At 42.9% G+C, this 16,384-nt stretch overlaps 1 protein-coding gene across 1 annotated transcript in view; it reads right to left on the bottom strand.

The window, feature by feature from the left end:
- The window catches only part of ITIH2 (inter-alpha-trypsin inhibitor heavy chain 2), a gene marked incomplete at its 5' end in the record, with an annotated part of 32,438 nt that extends 16,375 nt beyond the window's left edge, over positions 1 to 16,063 (bottom strand). The window contains 10 exons of the mRNA XM_080633624.1: positions 1,510 to 1,678; positions 2,875 to 2,991; positions 3,659 to 3,787; positions 5,089 to 5,196; positions 6,388 to 6,550; positions 6,851 to 6,955; positions 7,652 to 7,824; positions 8,538 to 8,573; positions 14,330 to 14,404; positions 15,980 to 16,063. Of these exons, the coding sequence (XP_080489750.1) occupies positions 1,510 to 1,678; positions 2,875 to 2,991; positions 3,659 to 3,787; positions 5,089 to 5,196; positions 6,388 to 6,550; positions 6,851 to 6,955; positions 7,652 to 7,824; positions 8,538 to 8,573; positions 14,330 to 14,404; positions 15,980 to 16,063 (1,159 nt within the window). The remainder of the gene's footprint in view (positions 1 to 1,509; positions 1,679 to 2,874; positions 2,992 to 3,658; positions 3,788 to 5,088; positions 5,197 to 6,387; positions 6,551 to 6,850; positions 6,956 to 7,651; positions 7,825 to 8,537; positions 8,574 to 14,329; positions 14,405 to 15,979) is intronic.
- Between the last annotated feature and the right edge of the window lie 321 nt (positions 16,064 to 16,384).

The following is a 16,384-nucleotide window of genomic DNA, read 5'->3' as shown; positions in this document are numbered from 1 at the left end:
CGCACTGGGCAGCTTTCCAGCCACTTTTCCCCAAGTGTGCATGGGGTTGTTGTGGCCCAAATGCAGGACCCAACAAAGTCCAATCTAAACACTCTCTAACATAGAGGGCTACCCCACCTCCACCCCTTCCTGTCCTGTCCCTTCTGAAGAGTTTATAGCTATCCATGGCAGCACTCCAGTTGTGCTGGTCATCCCACCATGTCTCCATGATAGCAATTATGTGTCATAGTTTTCCTGCTGCACCATTGCTTCCAGGTCCCCCTGTTTGTTACCCATGCTGAGTGCATTGGTGTAGATGCACTTCAGTTTGGCTGTTGACCCTGCCACCTTTTCCTGGGGAAAGGTCCTAATCGCTACATGACCATTCTCAGGCACATCAATAACCCTTGTGTCTTTGCTCCTGCACTGATCTCCGTCTATCATGGTGTAGTGTACCATTTGCAGCCAGTGGATACCCTGGAATTGGGCCGCTTATGGTCTTCTTTACAAAGGCATGAGTCAGCCTTGTTTTATCTCCCTGCTTATGACAGAGGGGTTGGAATTAGATGATCTTTAATGTTCCTTCCAACCCAAATCATTCTATGATTCTATGATATATAGATATATATATGATATAGAGAAGAGGAGAGAGAAGAGAAGAGAAGAGAAGAGAAGAGAAGAGAAGAGAAGAGAAGAGAAGAGAAGAGAAGGGAAGGGAAGGGAAGGGAAGGGAAGGGAAGGGAAGGGAAGGGAAGGGAAGGGAAGGGAAGGGAAGGGAAGGGAAGGGAAGGGAAGGGAAGGGAAGGGAAGGGAAGGGAAGGGAAGGGAAGGGAAGGGAAGGGAAGGGAAGGGAAGGGAAGGGAAGGGAAGGGAAGGGAAGGGAAGAGAGAAGAGAAGAGAAGAGAAGAGAAGAGAGGAGAGGTATCTAAAGGGGGGTTATAGGGATGCTGGGGAGGGACTCTTCATCAGGAACTGTAGTGACAGGAGAAGGGGCAATGGGTTCAGACTTAAACAGGGGAAGTTTAGATTGGATCTAAGGAAGAAATTCTTTACTGAGAGGGTGGTGAGGCACTGGAATGGGTTGCCCAGGGAGGTTGTGAATGCTCCATCCTTGGCGGTGTTCAAGGCCAGGTTGGATGAGGCCTTGGGTGACATGGTTTAGTGTGGGGTGTCCCTGCCCATGGCAGGGGGGTTGGAATTGGATGATCTTAAGGTCCTTTCCAACCCAAACCATTCTATGATTCTATGATATTTGGGATCTGTGAGGCTGGAGATAGAACACAGATTAAAGGCAGCTGTTCAGTGGTCTATGTTCTTCTATCTGTCTTGGCTTAATCAGTAGAAGGAAATGCCAGCCCATTCACTAATCAGAAACTGGAATTCTTGCTCTCCTTTAGCCCAGGGCATGCTTTTCCTGTCTTAGGAATCAGATGTATTGATAGGAATACCCTGCCAATCTGAGGGTTGTCTGAAGTACCCATTCCTGTGATATCTAACTTCCATGAGCACCTTGCAATCAAAACCTCATACCCCCATTGGGATGGATTGTCTGGATGTACTTCTTAGCTTCTTCAACCTGCGATGGGGTGGCTGAGACTAAATTATCTCTCCAGCATCGGACATTGTGGTTGAAGTCAATAAGGGAGAACTGATCAGCAGCACGGAGCTCACTCAGTATTGCCTTCATGGCCTCGATGGTCTGAGAAGAAGAAAGTTAAGGAAAGATGAGTTTAAGCTTCTTGTTGCTGAAAGCATGTTCTTAACTTGTGACTATAGGCAGAGAGATGCCTTTGATGAATAAGAACATGAGTACTGGAATCCAGAGTAGCATCTGCTATCCAAATCTCTCCTTTTTCGCACTTACATAAAGTTGAACTTTTCACCAAAGAATCACATTAAAAATGCAATTAGCAGGGATTCAACTCAACCCATCCTTGCTAAACTCGTGCTGATACAGGTGAGAGACAGAAACAGTTTGTGTGACACGGTTTGGGAGATAGGAATTGCTCGTATCAGCTCAGGAGGCTTAGCTCTGTCTGCAATGCTGTCATTTCAGGCTGGGTAGCATCTGTTTGAAGATGTGTGTTTTAAACAAGTGACAATTAAGCTGTATCCAATTGTGCAGCATTGATTTCCCCAAGGAAGCAATATGCCAAGTGGTAGTATTGTGCTCCAAAACAAATTCAAGTGTATCTAGATCATCCCTTACCAACGTTTGTCTAGCCAGTTCTTAAAGACCTTCAGTGACACATGATAGGCAATCTCCCAAACTCCCCTCTCAGCAGTACAAAGCTTTTCCTAATACCCAATATAAATCGCTCCTGTATATCCATCTGATTCCATCTTATTCTACCCTGGGTGGGCACGAATGTCAGTTGATGAGTTTCCCTTTTAGAACAACTGTTCACATATTTGGAGGCTGATTATGCCCCTCCAAGTCTTCTCTTTTGCAAAATAAATCATCTCGTGTTTCGCATTGCCCTCCTCATCTCATGGGTTACGTTGTCTGAACAATGCTTACTGCTCTTCAGTAGGCTGTCAACAACGTCCACAGCTTTTTGAAAGCAGGGAAAGCCTCTCCCTGCTGAGTTTTTCTCAGGATTCATGAGAGGAGATTAGAACCTTCACAAAATGCTTTGTCATTTGTCAATCAAAACTTTAATCTACAGCTAAAATCCATATTCTGATGGCATCACCTCTTCCTTACAACATGGAAGGAGCATAGCAATAAAGAGTAAAATCATGAAGTCTTTGATTCACCATGGATTTTCCTATTTCAGCGAGATAAAGTGTAAAGCTTGTAATTCTGACTGCCAGCCTGCTACAGGATTCAATGGTAAGGCACATGCAAAGGTTGGTAAAAGGTGCATTTTGCAATAGAGGTCAAACACTTACTTGTTTCATTTTCAGTCCCCACATTGAGCCACTGACATCTATAACAAATAAAATGTTTTTGGGCAGAGGATCAAGATTTTCCGGAGCAAAGAAGTGAATAAAATAGCCATTAAAAATCTGCAAAGTGAAATAACACATCACAGTGAAGTGAGCTATAGTAAAAATGTCAGAAAACTCAAGACAATAACAGCAGAAAATATTATTCTTCTTTATGTGCCAATTCTAACTTTCAGCTCTGCACAGTTTTGTAGCCTTTTGTACTTTTTATATACCTTTTATATACCTTTATATACCTTTTATACTCCATAGTCTTTACTTTTCATCAAGGAAAGCAGAGCCTGGGTCTCAGACAATGGCCATGGGTTAGCATAGGAAGGAATGAAAAACATTGTTAGACTGTTCTGTCTGTAATAATTCAACCCCATAATTCTGCTTCATGTTAACATAAAAATAGTGATGTTCTGGTTGTCTCCTTATGATGTATTGGTACAACATCCAATGATGTGTCTTCTGATCCAACAATAAATCATCAGAGTGCTGATAGGTATAAAGGACATTGGGTTTTGGATAAGGCAGGAATAGGCTCCTGACTATAAGTAGGACCGTGTCTTAGTCATAAATTCAATAGATCCATTTTTCCCACTTAAAATCTCTCTGTTCTTTCAAACGGATATGGAGCTCTTTCTCATGCTTATTCTCCTGAACATGAATTTTATTTAGCACAGTTCGCTTAATGACAGCAGTTCTTGTATTCAGGGATCTCTCATCCCTGTTAAATACTTACTTCCAGTTCTCCACCCGTGGTTTCCCTGTTCACGTCATACTGCACCACAAAGTTCCCATCTACTGCCGTGGATGAGCACGTGGGGCATTTTCGTTGTTGAGACATTGTGGGCTTGAAAGAAACGTGAGCCTTGAAATGAGAAGAGGTCACCAATCAGTCAGGTGCTGTGTGAGAGGTGGGTCATTGACACAGAAAGAGTTCATCTGCTCATGAAATATCCTGCTCCACTGAACGGTTTTCTTCTTTTCTTTATTTGTGTTCTGAATTTAGGTGGAAAATGGACTTTGGCACTTCAAAAGAAAAACAGCACTAAGGTTTGCCTTGATATGCTGATTCAGGGGTAGCAACTGTGAAACAAGTAAGATGACCCATCCAGAGCACCAAATCTTTCAATTAGAGCTGTGCAAACTGTTTGTAGTATGTTGTCATTTCTAGTAAGTCATATGTTTTTTACTGGTTTAAATGATCTATAATTTTATCAACATTCTTAATAGCCTTTCAATTGATACTTTTCCAAAACAAGAGCTTTCAGCTTGTCTGTAAATTGAGTACTAGGAATCCTTTTCATCATAGAATCATAGAATAGTTAGGGTTGGAAGGAACCTTAAGCTCATCCAGTTCCAATCTCTTGCCATGGGCAGGGACACCCCACACTAAACCATGGCACCCAAGGCTCTGTCCAACCTGGCCTTGAACATCGCCAAGGATGGAGCATTCACAGCCTCCCTGGGCAACCCATTCCAGTGCCTCACTACCCTCACAGTAAAGAATTTCTTCCTTATATCTCATGTAAACTTCCCCTGTTTCAGTTTGAACCCGTTACCCCTTGTCCTGTCACTACAGTCCCTAATGAAGAGTCCCTTCCCAGCATTCTTATAGGCAGACTTTCCGGGCCTGATTCACATATCCTTCATTAGATGTCTATGTAAGGGTGTCTATGTAAGTGTACCCTCCCAGAGTCACTGCTTAAAGCTGTTTGAGGCAAATGTCTCTACTGTTGGAGGGTTTACTTATAGCCAAGAGCTATGCTAGAAAAAGCTAGGACAAGAATGTTAAGCAAAAGAGCAGTTCTAGAATAAGTCCCTGTGCAGATGTTCTCAATTCAAACTGAGATTATGGAGTTATTCCAAAATGGTTATTCCGCTTGATATTCATCACCTTTTCCACATCCACCAATCTCAATGCGTTGCTCTTTCAGAATAACAAATTGAAAGCTTTGCATAGAGATGGATGGACACTGTTTCTATGTTGCTGTCACAGTAGTATTTGAGAATCTTGTACATACATTTAGGTATCAGTAATGAAGGCACTTAAGTTTTTCTTGCCGTATTTTTGCATGCTTCCAGCAGGTATGAGAAAATGCCAAGACTGCATTGGAGCAAGTGTGAAAACTGAAGCTTTTCATGCTGCTTCTAGTCTATAACCGTTACCTTTTTCTCCCCCTTGGAGATGGTGGTGATTCCATCAAAATGATCTCCAAGTGAATTAGGAACATGCACATAGCGAAGTCCCTGTGGTTCAATGATGCGGACATCCACCTAAAGGCAGGAAGGGAGGACTTTTAGTATGGAGCAGTGCCAGTGTTATACCAGGATCTTATGAACCCTCCACAGCCAAACTCCAGCTGGGGGTGGGTTGCCTTTGAGAATGATCCAGTAGAGCCTGTCTCATTTATGGTGGGGTTCATGTCCGAAGAATAGAGAAGATTTGGTGGAAATGATCATTTTTTCCTCTCTGTCTTATCCCCTGGGGCAAGTGGTGGGATAGGAGGCAAGGGTGGTACCATTGCTTATGCTGAAAGCACAAAAGAAGCATGAAGTGACTTTGCCTCAGTGCCGCTTTGGGTTGGGAGGCCAAGAGGACCACCAGGTGATGAGTCCTCTTCCTCTCTACTCATGCTATTGATGGGACAGAGAGTATTCTTGCTTTTATTTGGATAGCCAAGGTGATTTGGAAAATAAAGTTTTGATGTTGTCAGCATGAGATGAGGTCTTTTTCCAGTTGTGTTTCCAAACAGTTAGTAAGAGTACTACTAGGCAAGACATGGCTTGAAACAGATCATAGCCTGCACCAACGAAACGTGAGCAGCAAACTTTTATATGCAGCTTGTGCTGCAGCCATGAAAAGCTCAAGAAGACATTTATGAAACAGGCACATAAGAAAGGACAGATGGAAATGTCCAGCTATCCCTGTATCTTGTGTCTGATGATGCATGACAGAGGACACCTTTGGAGGAGTGTAAGAAAGAGGGTAGGAATAAGATAAGTCGTCTTCTGGCTGAGAGCTCTGGAGGGACTGTATTCAGCAAACATCTGCTCTCATAAGACACTATCCTATGGAATGGGGATTATTGTGAAGAGCACTGTTCCAAATAAATAGCAAATATTGTTTGTTTTCCTTCAGTTAAGGCAAGTTTACACAAGGGCACATATAAGCCAAGGCTTATTTGCCCAAGTGGTTCTGACCTGAGTCAGTCTCAATTCAGAAGATACTCAGCTGTGTTAGCATGAGAGGAAGCAGGACACATTTGCTCCTAGCTACCATAGTTCCTGGTTTGAAGTGTTTAATGCTGGTTTCTGTTTTACAAGTGACCTATTTGTACCAAGCCCATATGGAAGGAAGGAGCCGTAGATGAAGTGTCCTGCTGGGGGACTTATAGGAACCATGTCTGCTTTCTCAGTGAGGACTCACTCATTGGGTGCTGCCTACACACACCAGCTCTACTTTACCTCCATGTGCTTTGCCAAGCGTCCTGGCTTCACAGACACGATGTGCTCATATGAGCTCAGTTTCCTTCGAATCATTTCATGGTAGTGAAGTTCAAACTGGATCCTTGTCCCCGGGGGCACATTCACTTCGGTTTTGAAGTTTTCCATATCCAAGGCATTGCTCCTGAAAAGTCAACTGTGGGGTTATTTTGAGAAAATACAATGAGAAAGAGAGCTTCTTTGCATTTTGGTTTAGAGTTATGCATTCGCTGGGTCTGATTCTAACTGTGGTCTACGTCAGGGAACTGCAGTTGTCCTTTAGCACAATGTTTTATCAAGCTGAAAGCAGAAACATGAGTTAAGTCCTTGATAATTAAATAGCAACCTGTTTTCCTCCCCAGAGCTCTCTCCTCCTGGGATGGGTCACCCTTAGTTCTCCTATGAATAAGTTCAATACAATTCCCATATGCCAAGGTCTCTATACCTTACTATTCCAGCAGCTTTGCCTTTGGCTTTTGCTTGAGCATACATTTTTCTGGCTTCAGATTTTTCCCGGATTTGGCTGGTAAAGGTTATACCATTGACATCCCTAGGAGAGAAAAGCACAGTCAGCTTGCAAAAGAAACAACTTTACAGTCAGTGATTGTTTCTTCACTTTAGGAAAACACCAGTGAAATCTAAGCTGGTGGGAAACGAAATAATAAGGCTCTTGTTTAACCCCAAAGGAATGAAGTCTGGTTTCCATTAGATCTCTATCTTTTCCCTACCTGCTTTTTCATTTCAAGTAGCAGCACTCTTGTACTGTAAGGAGGTTCTTCTCTCCCTCATCTCCTTCACCCTTTCCCTGTTCTTTGGGCTGGCCAAGCAGTTACCAATGTCATGGCTGTTATGGAACATGGATCAGGACACATCTCCTGACTAGTGAGCTGGCTGCTGCATCTCTGAATGGAGACTGAACCAAGTTAGTTTCTTTCTGTTCTAATTTGGGTCTCCTCCTCCCTCCCCTTTGATCTGGTGCCAACTTGCACAAGAGAGGTGGGAGCTTGGTCTGTTTGAGACTTCTGATCTTTTGTCAAGTATTGTTGATGTTGGCCAATGGCCCAGTAATTACTGGAGAGGAAGAGATGGCTGGACAGACAGTATGATGGCATGACCCTTCTTTTCTAGTAAGCCTGTTAAACTTGCTTACACTGGAAAGTAAGAGGTGTTTTGCTTTTACAAGCAATTCCCTCTCACCACGCTGAGTCCTGACAGAGCACAAGGCTGATACCTGCCCACTACTTACATAGTAAAGTTGTCAATAAAAGCTCCTTTGGGGACTTGTACATCAAACACTATGTGCTGGGGCCGTTTTGCGTTATTCACCATTTTGGCTTGGATCATCGTGTTGGCCAACCGTGATGTTATAGTGGATTGAACTTTGTAGCTGTAGAGACCTATCTTGTCATCATCCTCCACCTGTGATTGACAAAATGGCTCTGTAAATTTAGGACACAGCAAGAAAAGACGCCCTTGAGGGCAATATCAATCCCTTTTATAGTCTCAGTGCCTTTTATTCATCTGCTGTTCCTTACAATATGGCAGCTAGATGGGATATGAACTCAAGTTCAGGACACCTCCATATTTTACCTGGCAATTGTGACGGGATACTCATGTCAATGTAGTTCATTATAACACTTCAGCTGAAAGAGGGAATTTATTAAGCTGGAATGTTTTCCTTGCTTTTGACCATGCAATTTTGGAATGACTCTACTGGTGTAACCAAGCATAGAAGGGTACAGAGTAATCTTCAACACCATATACTGAGGAGAAGAGAGCTTACATTTACAATAAAAGTCTTAAATGAAGAAGACCTGAAGCATTAGTTACTGACCTAAATGGTTAAGCTATGGCAGTTGGAGAACAGTATTAAAGTGGTATATTAAGACACTGGTTTTGTCTAATCACTTTTGACGCTTATTTCTTCATATTTACCATACCCTTCTCTCTCCAAGAGCAGTTGTACAAACAGCGTTGTGCAAACAGTGCTCTGTTTAAAGAAAAGACGTTAATACCCAACCAGCAGTAAAAACAAGGGCCTGAACAAACAAAAGAATTGATTTCCAAAAAATGGTTAACTAGAAAATCACTTTGTTCAGGATTATTTTCCATGGAGGAAGGAAAAAACTCACCAGATCTCCAACATACCCCCAGTCGGATGTGCTGCGCTGGAAAAGGAAAATAGGGAGAATGTATTTCAGCAAAGCTAAGAACATAGAATCACAGAATGGTTTGAGTTGAAAAGGACCTTAAGGTCATCCAGTTCGAACCCCCTGCCATGGGCAGGGACACCTCACACTAGACCATGCCACTCAAGGCTCTGTCCAACCTGCCCTTGAACACCACCAGGGATGGAGCATTCACAACTTCCTTGACATGGATTGTGGGTGTTTCAAGACAGGGATCAGACAGTGGTAACATCTAAAAGCTACTTTCCAAGATGATGAGAATTGGCTTGAGTTCTCAGGCTTAATGTGCTTACTCCCATGCATACTCCTTTTGTCTTGTTTACATATTTACACATGGGATGTTGGAGCACGTCATCTCCCAACTGTGATTTAGAGGCTGTCCAAACCAGGACAGCTCTCTTGCTCTGTCTTTTATTTCTTGTAGAAAACATTCTCTTCCAGAGTAAACCGTTCTTCCTGGAAGCAAAGCAAGCTGGCAAAAAGTCACACTCAGAAACCACAGCTTTTAACAGGAAAATTCTTGTTTCATTTTTCTAGGAAAAGTGGGAAAACCTCAAAACACAGACCTTTTTAGCTCCTTTTGTTTTAATTTACATTATAGAGTCTGTATTTACATTATAGAATATATATTTACATTTTTGTGTTACAGTCAATATGTATGTATAGAAACTCCTATTATGTAATCGATATCACATTTATATACTTGCATACATGCGGTTAGTTCTCTATGCACTGCTTAGAAGAGCTGAAGCTGCTCATTGATGGTTGGGTTTTCCCCTGCCCTATGAGTAGTTCCATTAGGAGATTGCTATGAAGAGGTGGTGACATCTTGTGGCCATTTGAATCATTCTGTTTAATTCCCTAGAATTTAAACCCTGATAACTGTGGGATGGGATTTGGCTTACCTAGTTCTAGGGGGAGATGGGTTGTTTAATGCAGATACCTGCTTTGGTGTTATCATCACAACTAGGCAAGCTCAGCTTTTCAAACTCGATGGAGTGATCCCTTTCATCTGAAAAAGGATACCTCCATTTGGTTGAACGAGTCCTACCCTCAACCATGCTGACTGTACTGATTAGAGGAGTGGGTGCCCAGTGCCGTTGGTGGTGCCCAAGGGTACCTCCTGGCCTTTAGCTGAAGATCCAGGAGCTCATGAGACTCCTATAGGTTTTGCATGGTATCTGACACCCATAAGATGTCTTGGACACTGCTAGATCCATGTTTGTAGGCAACTGAATTGAGCCATTCAACTCCACTGATGATAAGAAGGAACTTAGGGAGACGAGTTCAGATTCTGATGGCTAAATTAAAAACATGTACCAAAGCATACCAATCCCATGTCAGGTTTCAGTTGCATTCGAATCCAAAAGGACCAAAACCACAGAAGATGCTCACAAAAACTGCATTAGCCATAGCGTGCATATAAGGCTTTCTATACAGTTACTAAATTCATTTGAAGCTAGTTAATATACTGTTACTAGGAAAAATCTTGGGCTGCATAGAATATATATCATAGCAAGGTCATTTTAATGAGGTGATTTTAAGGATCCTTTAAAGCCAGACAGAGAGACTGCAGGATTTCTGTCTGCCTTGGAACAAATGTGGGGTTTACTTACTAGCTATGCAAGCTCTACCTGAAACAGCCAGGGATTTCAGGATCTGGAAGCCTGGTGGACTGATCCTTGCTCAGTCCATCCTGACTCTCCACAAACATCACTGCACTGTGGTACTGGACGTTGGACAGAGCCTTGGGTGGCATGGCCGAAGATGAGGCATCCCTGCCCATGGCAGGGAGTTGGAACTGGATGATCTTAAGGCCCTTTCCAACCCGAATCATTCTATGATTCTATGATACAGAATCAGACTATGAAGAATGATGTTTCCTATACCTTGGGCATAGGAAACATCACCAGCACAAATACAAATTAAGACTAAACCAACCTTAACCGAAACAAATTTAAACTTGAAAAGATGAAGACCAGGACCTTAGCGCAGAAGCCATTTGTTTTATTGCGGCACTTTTCTGTTGCTCAGAAGAGCTTAGGGTTCCTGACTCACTCTTCAAATGATGCTTAAAGCTTTCAAGATACCCAGGTCTCCTTCCTTTTTGTGAGGGAAGAGATGAGGGGAGAGGTGCTGATAGAGACATGAGCTTATCACTTGCACATGTAGCGACTCCTACGGCTGTTGTTAGAGATCAGACACACGGTGGTCCAGCACTTAGGATCTCAAAGGCTGCAGAGGGCAGCCACTCCACAGGAGGACAGAGCTGTGGATGCTTCAGGTCTGGGCACTGGTGTGGTTACTGAGAACATGGGGTTTGTAGGGATTTCTGAGGCATGTGAGACTTGTGCTGTTTCTGGCATGAGGGGTCATGGCTGATCCTTGCCTTTAAACCACATCCACATCTGCTGATGCCTGCACTGCGTAGAAACAGCACCTTGTGCAATATCTAATGTGTGGCAAATTGGTGATGAGGACGGAGAGAAGTGCCTCAGGAACTGTTTTAAGGACCTGATCTGAAAGACACTGGGGCCTCTCTTCAGGTACTGAGGCCTGTCTTCTGCCATCTATATGCCATCTATATGCCATCTATATGCCATCTGCCATCTATTCTGCCAGGCTATATGTATGGATATTTAGCCCTCCATAATGATCTTTGTTCAAATCACTGTTCATGAGTGTTGCAGTCTATCATCAAGAAAATAACTAGCTAACTTTCATCCAGGGCTTCTGGCCCTCACTCCTACTGTCCTATCCCTGAAGGAAGAAGGCCTGGTGCCTAAGAGAGGAGCACATTAGAAGAGACGATGCTTTACAAGAGATTGCAGGTTTTATTTCATCTATGGGATGCCTAGCTTACCATTGCTTTCGAGCTGCAGTCCACAGGCTGCTTCTGGGCTGTGACTCAGTAAACCAAGGAAAGCAGATTCAGAGATGTTACACTGCATTCAAAGGGAACTACTTTTGTACAGGGGCATGAAAAAGATGAAGGAGCAGATGTGCAGCATGAGGAATGAGAAAAAAGATGCGATCTACCTGGCCTGTCCTCCCAATTCTTTGAGGTGCTGTTTCCTCATGAAGTCCCTCATTTTCATGTGAATCATTTCCTAAGCAGTTTTTAACAGATTGCCAATTTCATTGCAGCCTCTTCAGATTCCTTTTGGGGATCACAACCCTTACTGTGAGGTGCAAGAAGACCAGTTTCAAACCTAAAGCTTGGTAAGGTTTGTAGTCACAGTGCTGCAGATGAATCCTGGTCTCTCTGGTTGCATTTATATCCTGGGAGCTTTGGGCTTACCAGGCACCTGATTCCAGCCTTTTCTTCCATATTTCCTTGCTGTGCTGGTTCTTATGGAGAGGAAACCAGGCAGAACAGTAAGGAAATAGGTGTGATCTATCTCCATGGAGAGGAAAGCAAGCAGGTAAAGCACTAAGGAAACAGGTGTGATTTCACCTGGCTCTGAACAGCTAGAAATCAGGACCAAGACTGGGATACATAGAATCATAGAATAGTTAGGGTTGGAAAGGACCTTAAGATCATCCAGTTCTAAACCCCTGCCATGGGCAGGGACGCCCCACACTAAACCATGGCACCAAGGCTCTGTCCAACCTGGCCTTGAACACCGCCAGGGATGGAGCATTCACAACCTCCCTGGGCAACCCATTCCAGTGCCTCACCACCCTCTCAGTAAAGAATTTCTTCCTTAGATCCAATCTAAACTTCCCCTGTTTCAGTTTGAACCCGTTACCCCTTGTCCTGTCACTGCAGTCCCTGATGCAGAGTCCCTCCCCAGCATCCTTGTAGGCCCCCTTCAGACACTGGAAGCTGCTCTGAGGTCTCCACGCAGCTTCTCTTCTCCAGGCTGAACAGCCCCAACTTTCTCAGCCTGTCTCCATACGGGAGGTGCTCCAGCCCCTGATCATCCTCGTGGCCCTCCTCTGGACATGCTACAGAGCATCCTGCCTCCCAGTCTAGACACAAGCTATCTCTGAAACAGAGATAACAGCAGTGCACCATCATATAGAGGTTCACAAGGTAACCTGCATTCCAGCCCATGGGGCACTCCATTTCTTTGGTCACGAGGACCGTTGATATACTGAGACACTGTATTTTGGGAATTACTCAGGAGCAAGTATTTTTCACACGAATCTGGACCTCGAAAACAAGTCTTTCTGTTTAGATCTAATTAATAGGGTCCTAAGAGGAGCTCTGTTGTCTTGTTGCCCATGGGCTAGTGACTGTAGAAAAACATAGTGCTAAACCAGTGATTTGGAAGACAGCCTTCATATAGTGATTAACACTAAGTAACTATGTGCCAGCTTTGGGCCCAGAGTTACTGTCTCAAGGTGTTTCACATAGCTCAGTTTAGACTCATTTATTAATACTTCATTATAACATAAGAGTAACTCATTCTATAGCTGGAATCTTAGTTCTACTGCTTTGCAAAGACTCATTTGATAGGTAGAGGATGGGAAATAATATATGGGAATATAAGGAATAACTGGGGAATATATATGGGAATATAAGGAATATATATGGGAATATTAGGAGGATATGGGAATATAAGGAATACATGGGAATATACGGGAATATAAGGAATAAGGAATATATATTAACAATATATAATAATAATATAAGGAATAATAAAACCATTGGTAGAATTGGAAATTACTGCATGTGTATGCCTTTACACTATGTATCTGGAAAGTTGGGGAACAGAGGCAACATAATACATATGGCACTAATACAGATGTGTTGGAAAGAAATGATGCCTTGAGGAAGTGCAGTTAGAGAGGATTTCTGCTAATATCATGATTAAAGTATTTAAATACTGGTCTGGCAAATGTGAGCCACCTCGAGTCATATTTATGCCACAATCTTCCATTTTTCTCCCAGTGTAATGGAGAGGTTTGGGTTTTCATAAGTTACATTTCCATTCTGCAGGAGACCCCTTTAGAAAAGCCTTGGGATACAGAAGAATCATGTTTGCTTAATGTCAAAGATGCAGGGAAATCCACCTTTACTCAGGAGGCTCTTTTGTTTCCATTGTATTGAGCAAGCTCAAGAAAGGCAGCACCAGAACGTGGTGGAGGATGAGGTCCACTCTGATATCATTTCCTTCACACAGTGTAATAAAAGCTAATACATTCAACCCACTAATTTCATGATTATTATTAAGTGCTACTGTGTAAAACACAAGGAAACTCCTACAATGCTGCTTTAAATGATTCCATTTCAGGAGCCAATAGACTAAAATAAGGTCAAGCCATCAGCATGTTGCAAGCCAATTCTGTTCCCTGGTCTCAGACTCCAGCAGCTCATCACCCATGTGTCAGTGTTCTGCACCCTTTTGACCTGAGTTAACTAGGAATGAGTGGGCTACCTGCAGGACTGGAAGGTTTCAGCCTCCTTTGCCAGTGTCTGAAGTGCTTTCCCATTTCCTCATGGAAAAACATCACCAGTATCAATGTTTTTTTTCCACGGAAAGTTAGAGACAAGTATCTCCACTGTATAATGGTCCTTAGGAGCACATGTATGGAATAAAGCCTTGTGCTAGGTCCTGCACAAAGGATAGTAGCAGCCCTTATCCCAACAAGAGATATGGAGGTCTCAGTGCACTGCTGGTCCCATCTGATTGCACACTCACAACCCTTGACATGGAACAAGTCGCCTGGAGAGAGCTCCCAGACATTGTTGCTCCCTTGTTTTGAGGCATTTCTGGGTACTGTACCTGGTACCTGCCGTTTCTCGTCTTGGAGCTGGAAGGAAATCCATCAATTTCTAGATCAATCAGGTTTTCCACTTCCTAAAGGAGAAAGAAAGGAAGACATGTTGCTGCTGCCTTACTGTTTGATTAATCACTCGATTTAGTATCGATTAGCATTCTAATAGAGTTGCAAAGGGAATTTATCTCCCCTTGGTGCAAATGGGGAGCAGAGGCACAAACCATCTCAGACCAAAATGCTGCATCCTCATACATTCAGCTACTCTCTATGGCCAACTAGCTCTACATACTCCTATAAGATCATGACCTTTACCATCATTTTACAACCTTTCCTTCTGAAACAAGGAGTAATATTTAACCCACTGAAATGCAAGTGGCAGATTATCATCAGGATGGGTCTGGTCGTTGTAACTACAGCATTCCAGATACTGATCTCACTTAAATTGACAAATTCAGGGAATTTCTACTTAAACAGTAAAAACTGCTTCTGATTTTATACAAATATACCTAAGATCTAAATCTGTCCCATTGACAGCAAAGGAACATCAGGTCTTTTACAAATATACCTGAGATCTAAATCTGTCCCACTGACAGCAAAGGAACATCAGGTCTTTTCTAAGCCGCACTTAATTTATAGCAATTTAATTGCACAGATTTAGCCGCACAGATTAATTTATAGCAATAAAAATATTTAAGTACATGAGTTGTTCTCCAACTTTTATGATAGAATACACACAAAGGTTTGGGCAATATTAACTTGAAATGTATAAGCACATTGCTGTTAAACTGGTACAGCATCTACGGTTAGAAAGGACCACAGGTCCAGAATATTTTTCCTGGGAATTGCAAACTCAGGATCAAAATCTCACTACATCATGAAAAGTGCCGTAAGAAGAAAGGAAAAGAGGATATCCCTGCTCACTAATTCCTTTTGTCAATCTTGCAAAGGAAATAAAGCTTCCCACCATCCCTGCTGCCTCCATGGGAATACTGCAATACAGCCATGTGGAAATGGGTGCAGACACCCAAATCTAAGATCACCTGAGGCTGGGGGTTCACATTTGGAGTCAAAGCTGTAATTGTGCTTCTTTTCATCATTGCATTATCCTAAGAAACGACAAGCTCTTCTATAAATGATCCCTTCGCTGGGGAACATAAAGTCAATAGGATCTTAACTCTGTGTTGGAAGCCTTGTTAACAAGAACCTGAGTCAACATGAAGCTCTGCTCCACTTCATTGTGGTCCATCCAGGAGACCACATCCACAAAGATATCTAGGTGCTGTTTCTGCTTATTCCAGGGAAGCAGGCTATAAAATATGCTGAAAATCTCAGCATAGAAGCCCACTTGAATGTTTAAAGGTTAAAAGCACCAGAAAAGGCAAATTTGAGGTAAAAATACGAATCCTGCTTGAAAAGAAAGGTGGACTTGTGCCCATATTACCCTAACTTTAATAATATTTTAAAAGCAACACTACAAACGACAGGAGAAAAGCAATTGCCAGAACAATCCCATTTACAACTACAAGCAGAAGAGAATTGATGAGGTACAAGCAGAGCTATGAAGCCATGACCCAGTTCTGCTCCCCACCAAGCTGCATCTTCAACACTGACTTCAGCAAGGAAAGGAGACCTGGGCCCTGCCTTGAAATACTCACGTCTGGGATTTCATCAATCACAAGATCAAAGCTTCCTACTCCAGAAATGAGGAACAAAGCCAGGAAGCAGATCAGATGCTCCATTTTCTTGCTCCTTGCTTCCTGAGACGAGCCCACATAGGTACCAGGCACAAGATCTTCTCTTCTCTTCTCTGAGACAAGTTCAAGGAAACAGCTCAGGGTTATGGGGTATTTGGAACACAGTTTTGAAACGCTGACTTTGTTTAGGCCATAGGTAAATATTTGCCTTGTAATGTAAGCCTGAGCTGTGGTGCCTGAGCAAGGGTTATCCAAATAGTGTCTTCACTTGCCTCTGCTCTCGATAACAGCTCAGGCTTGGATAGGCTCACTTCTTGCTTTTGTAGCTTCCCCTTATGTTTGAGTAACTTCCTGCTGGGCACAGAC

This window comes from Psittacula echo (assembly GCF_963264785.1).
Source record: "Psittacula echo genome assembly, chromosome: 1".
Classification (NCBI taxonomy): domain Eukaryota; kingdom Metazoa; phylum Chordata; class Aves; order Psittaciformes; family Psittacidae; genus Psittacula; species Psittacula echo.
The sequence above is the reverse complement of the archived record's forward strand: the minus strand, read 5'-3'. Positions and strand labels throughout refer to the sequence as shown.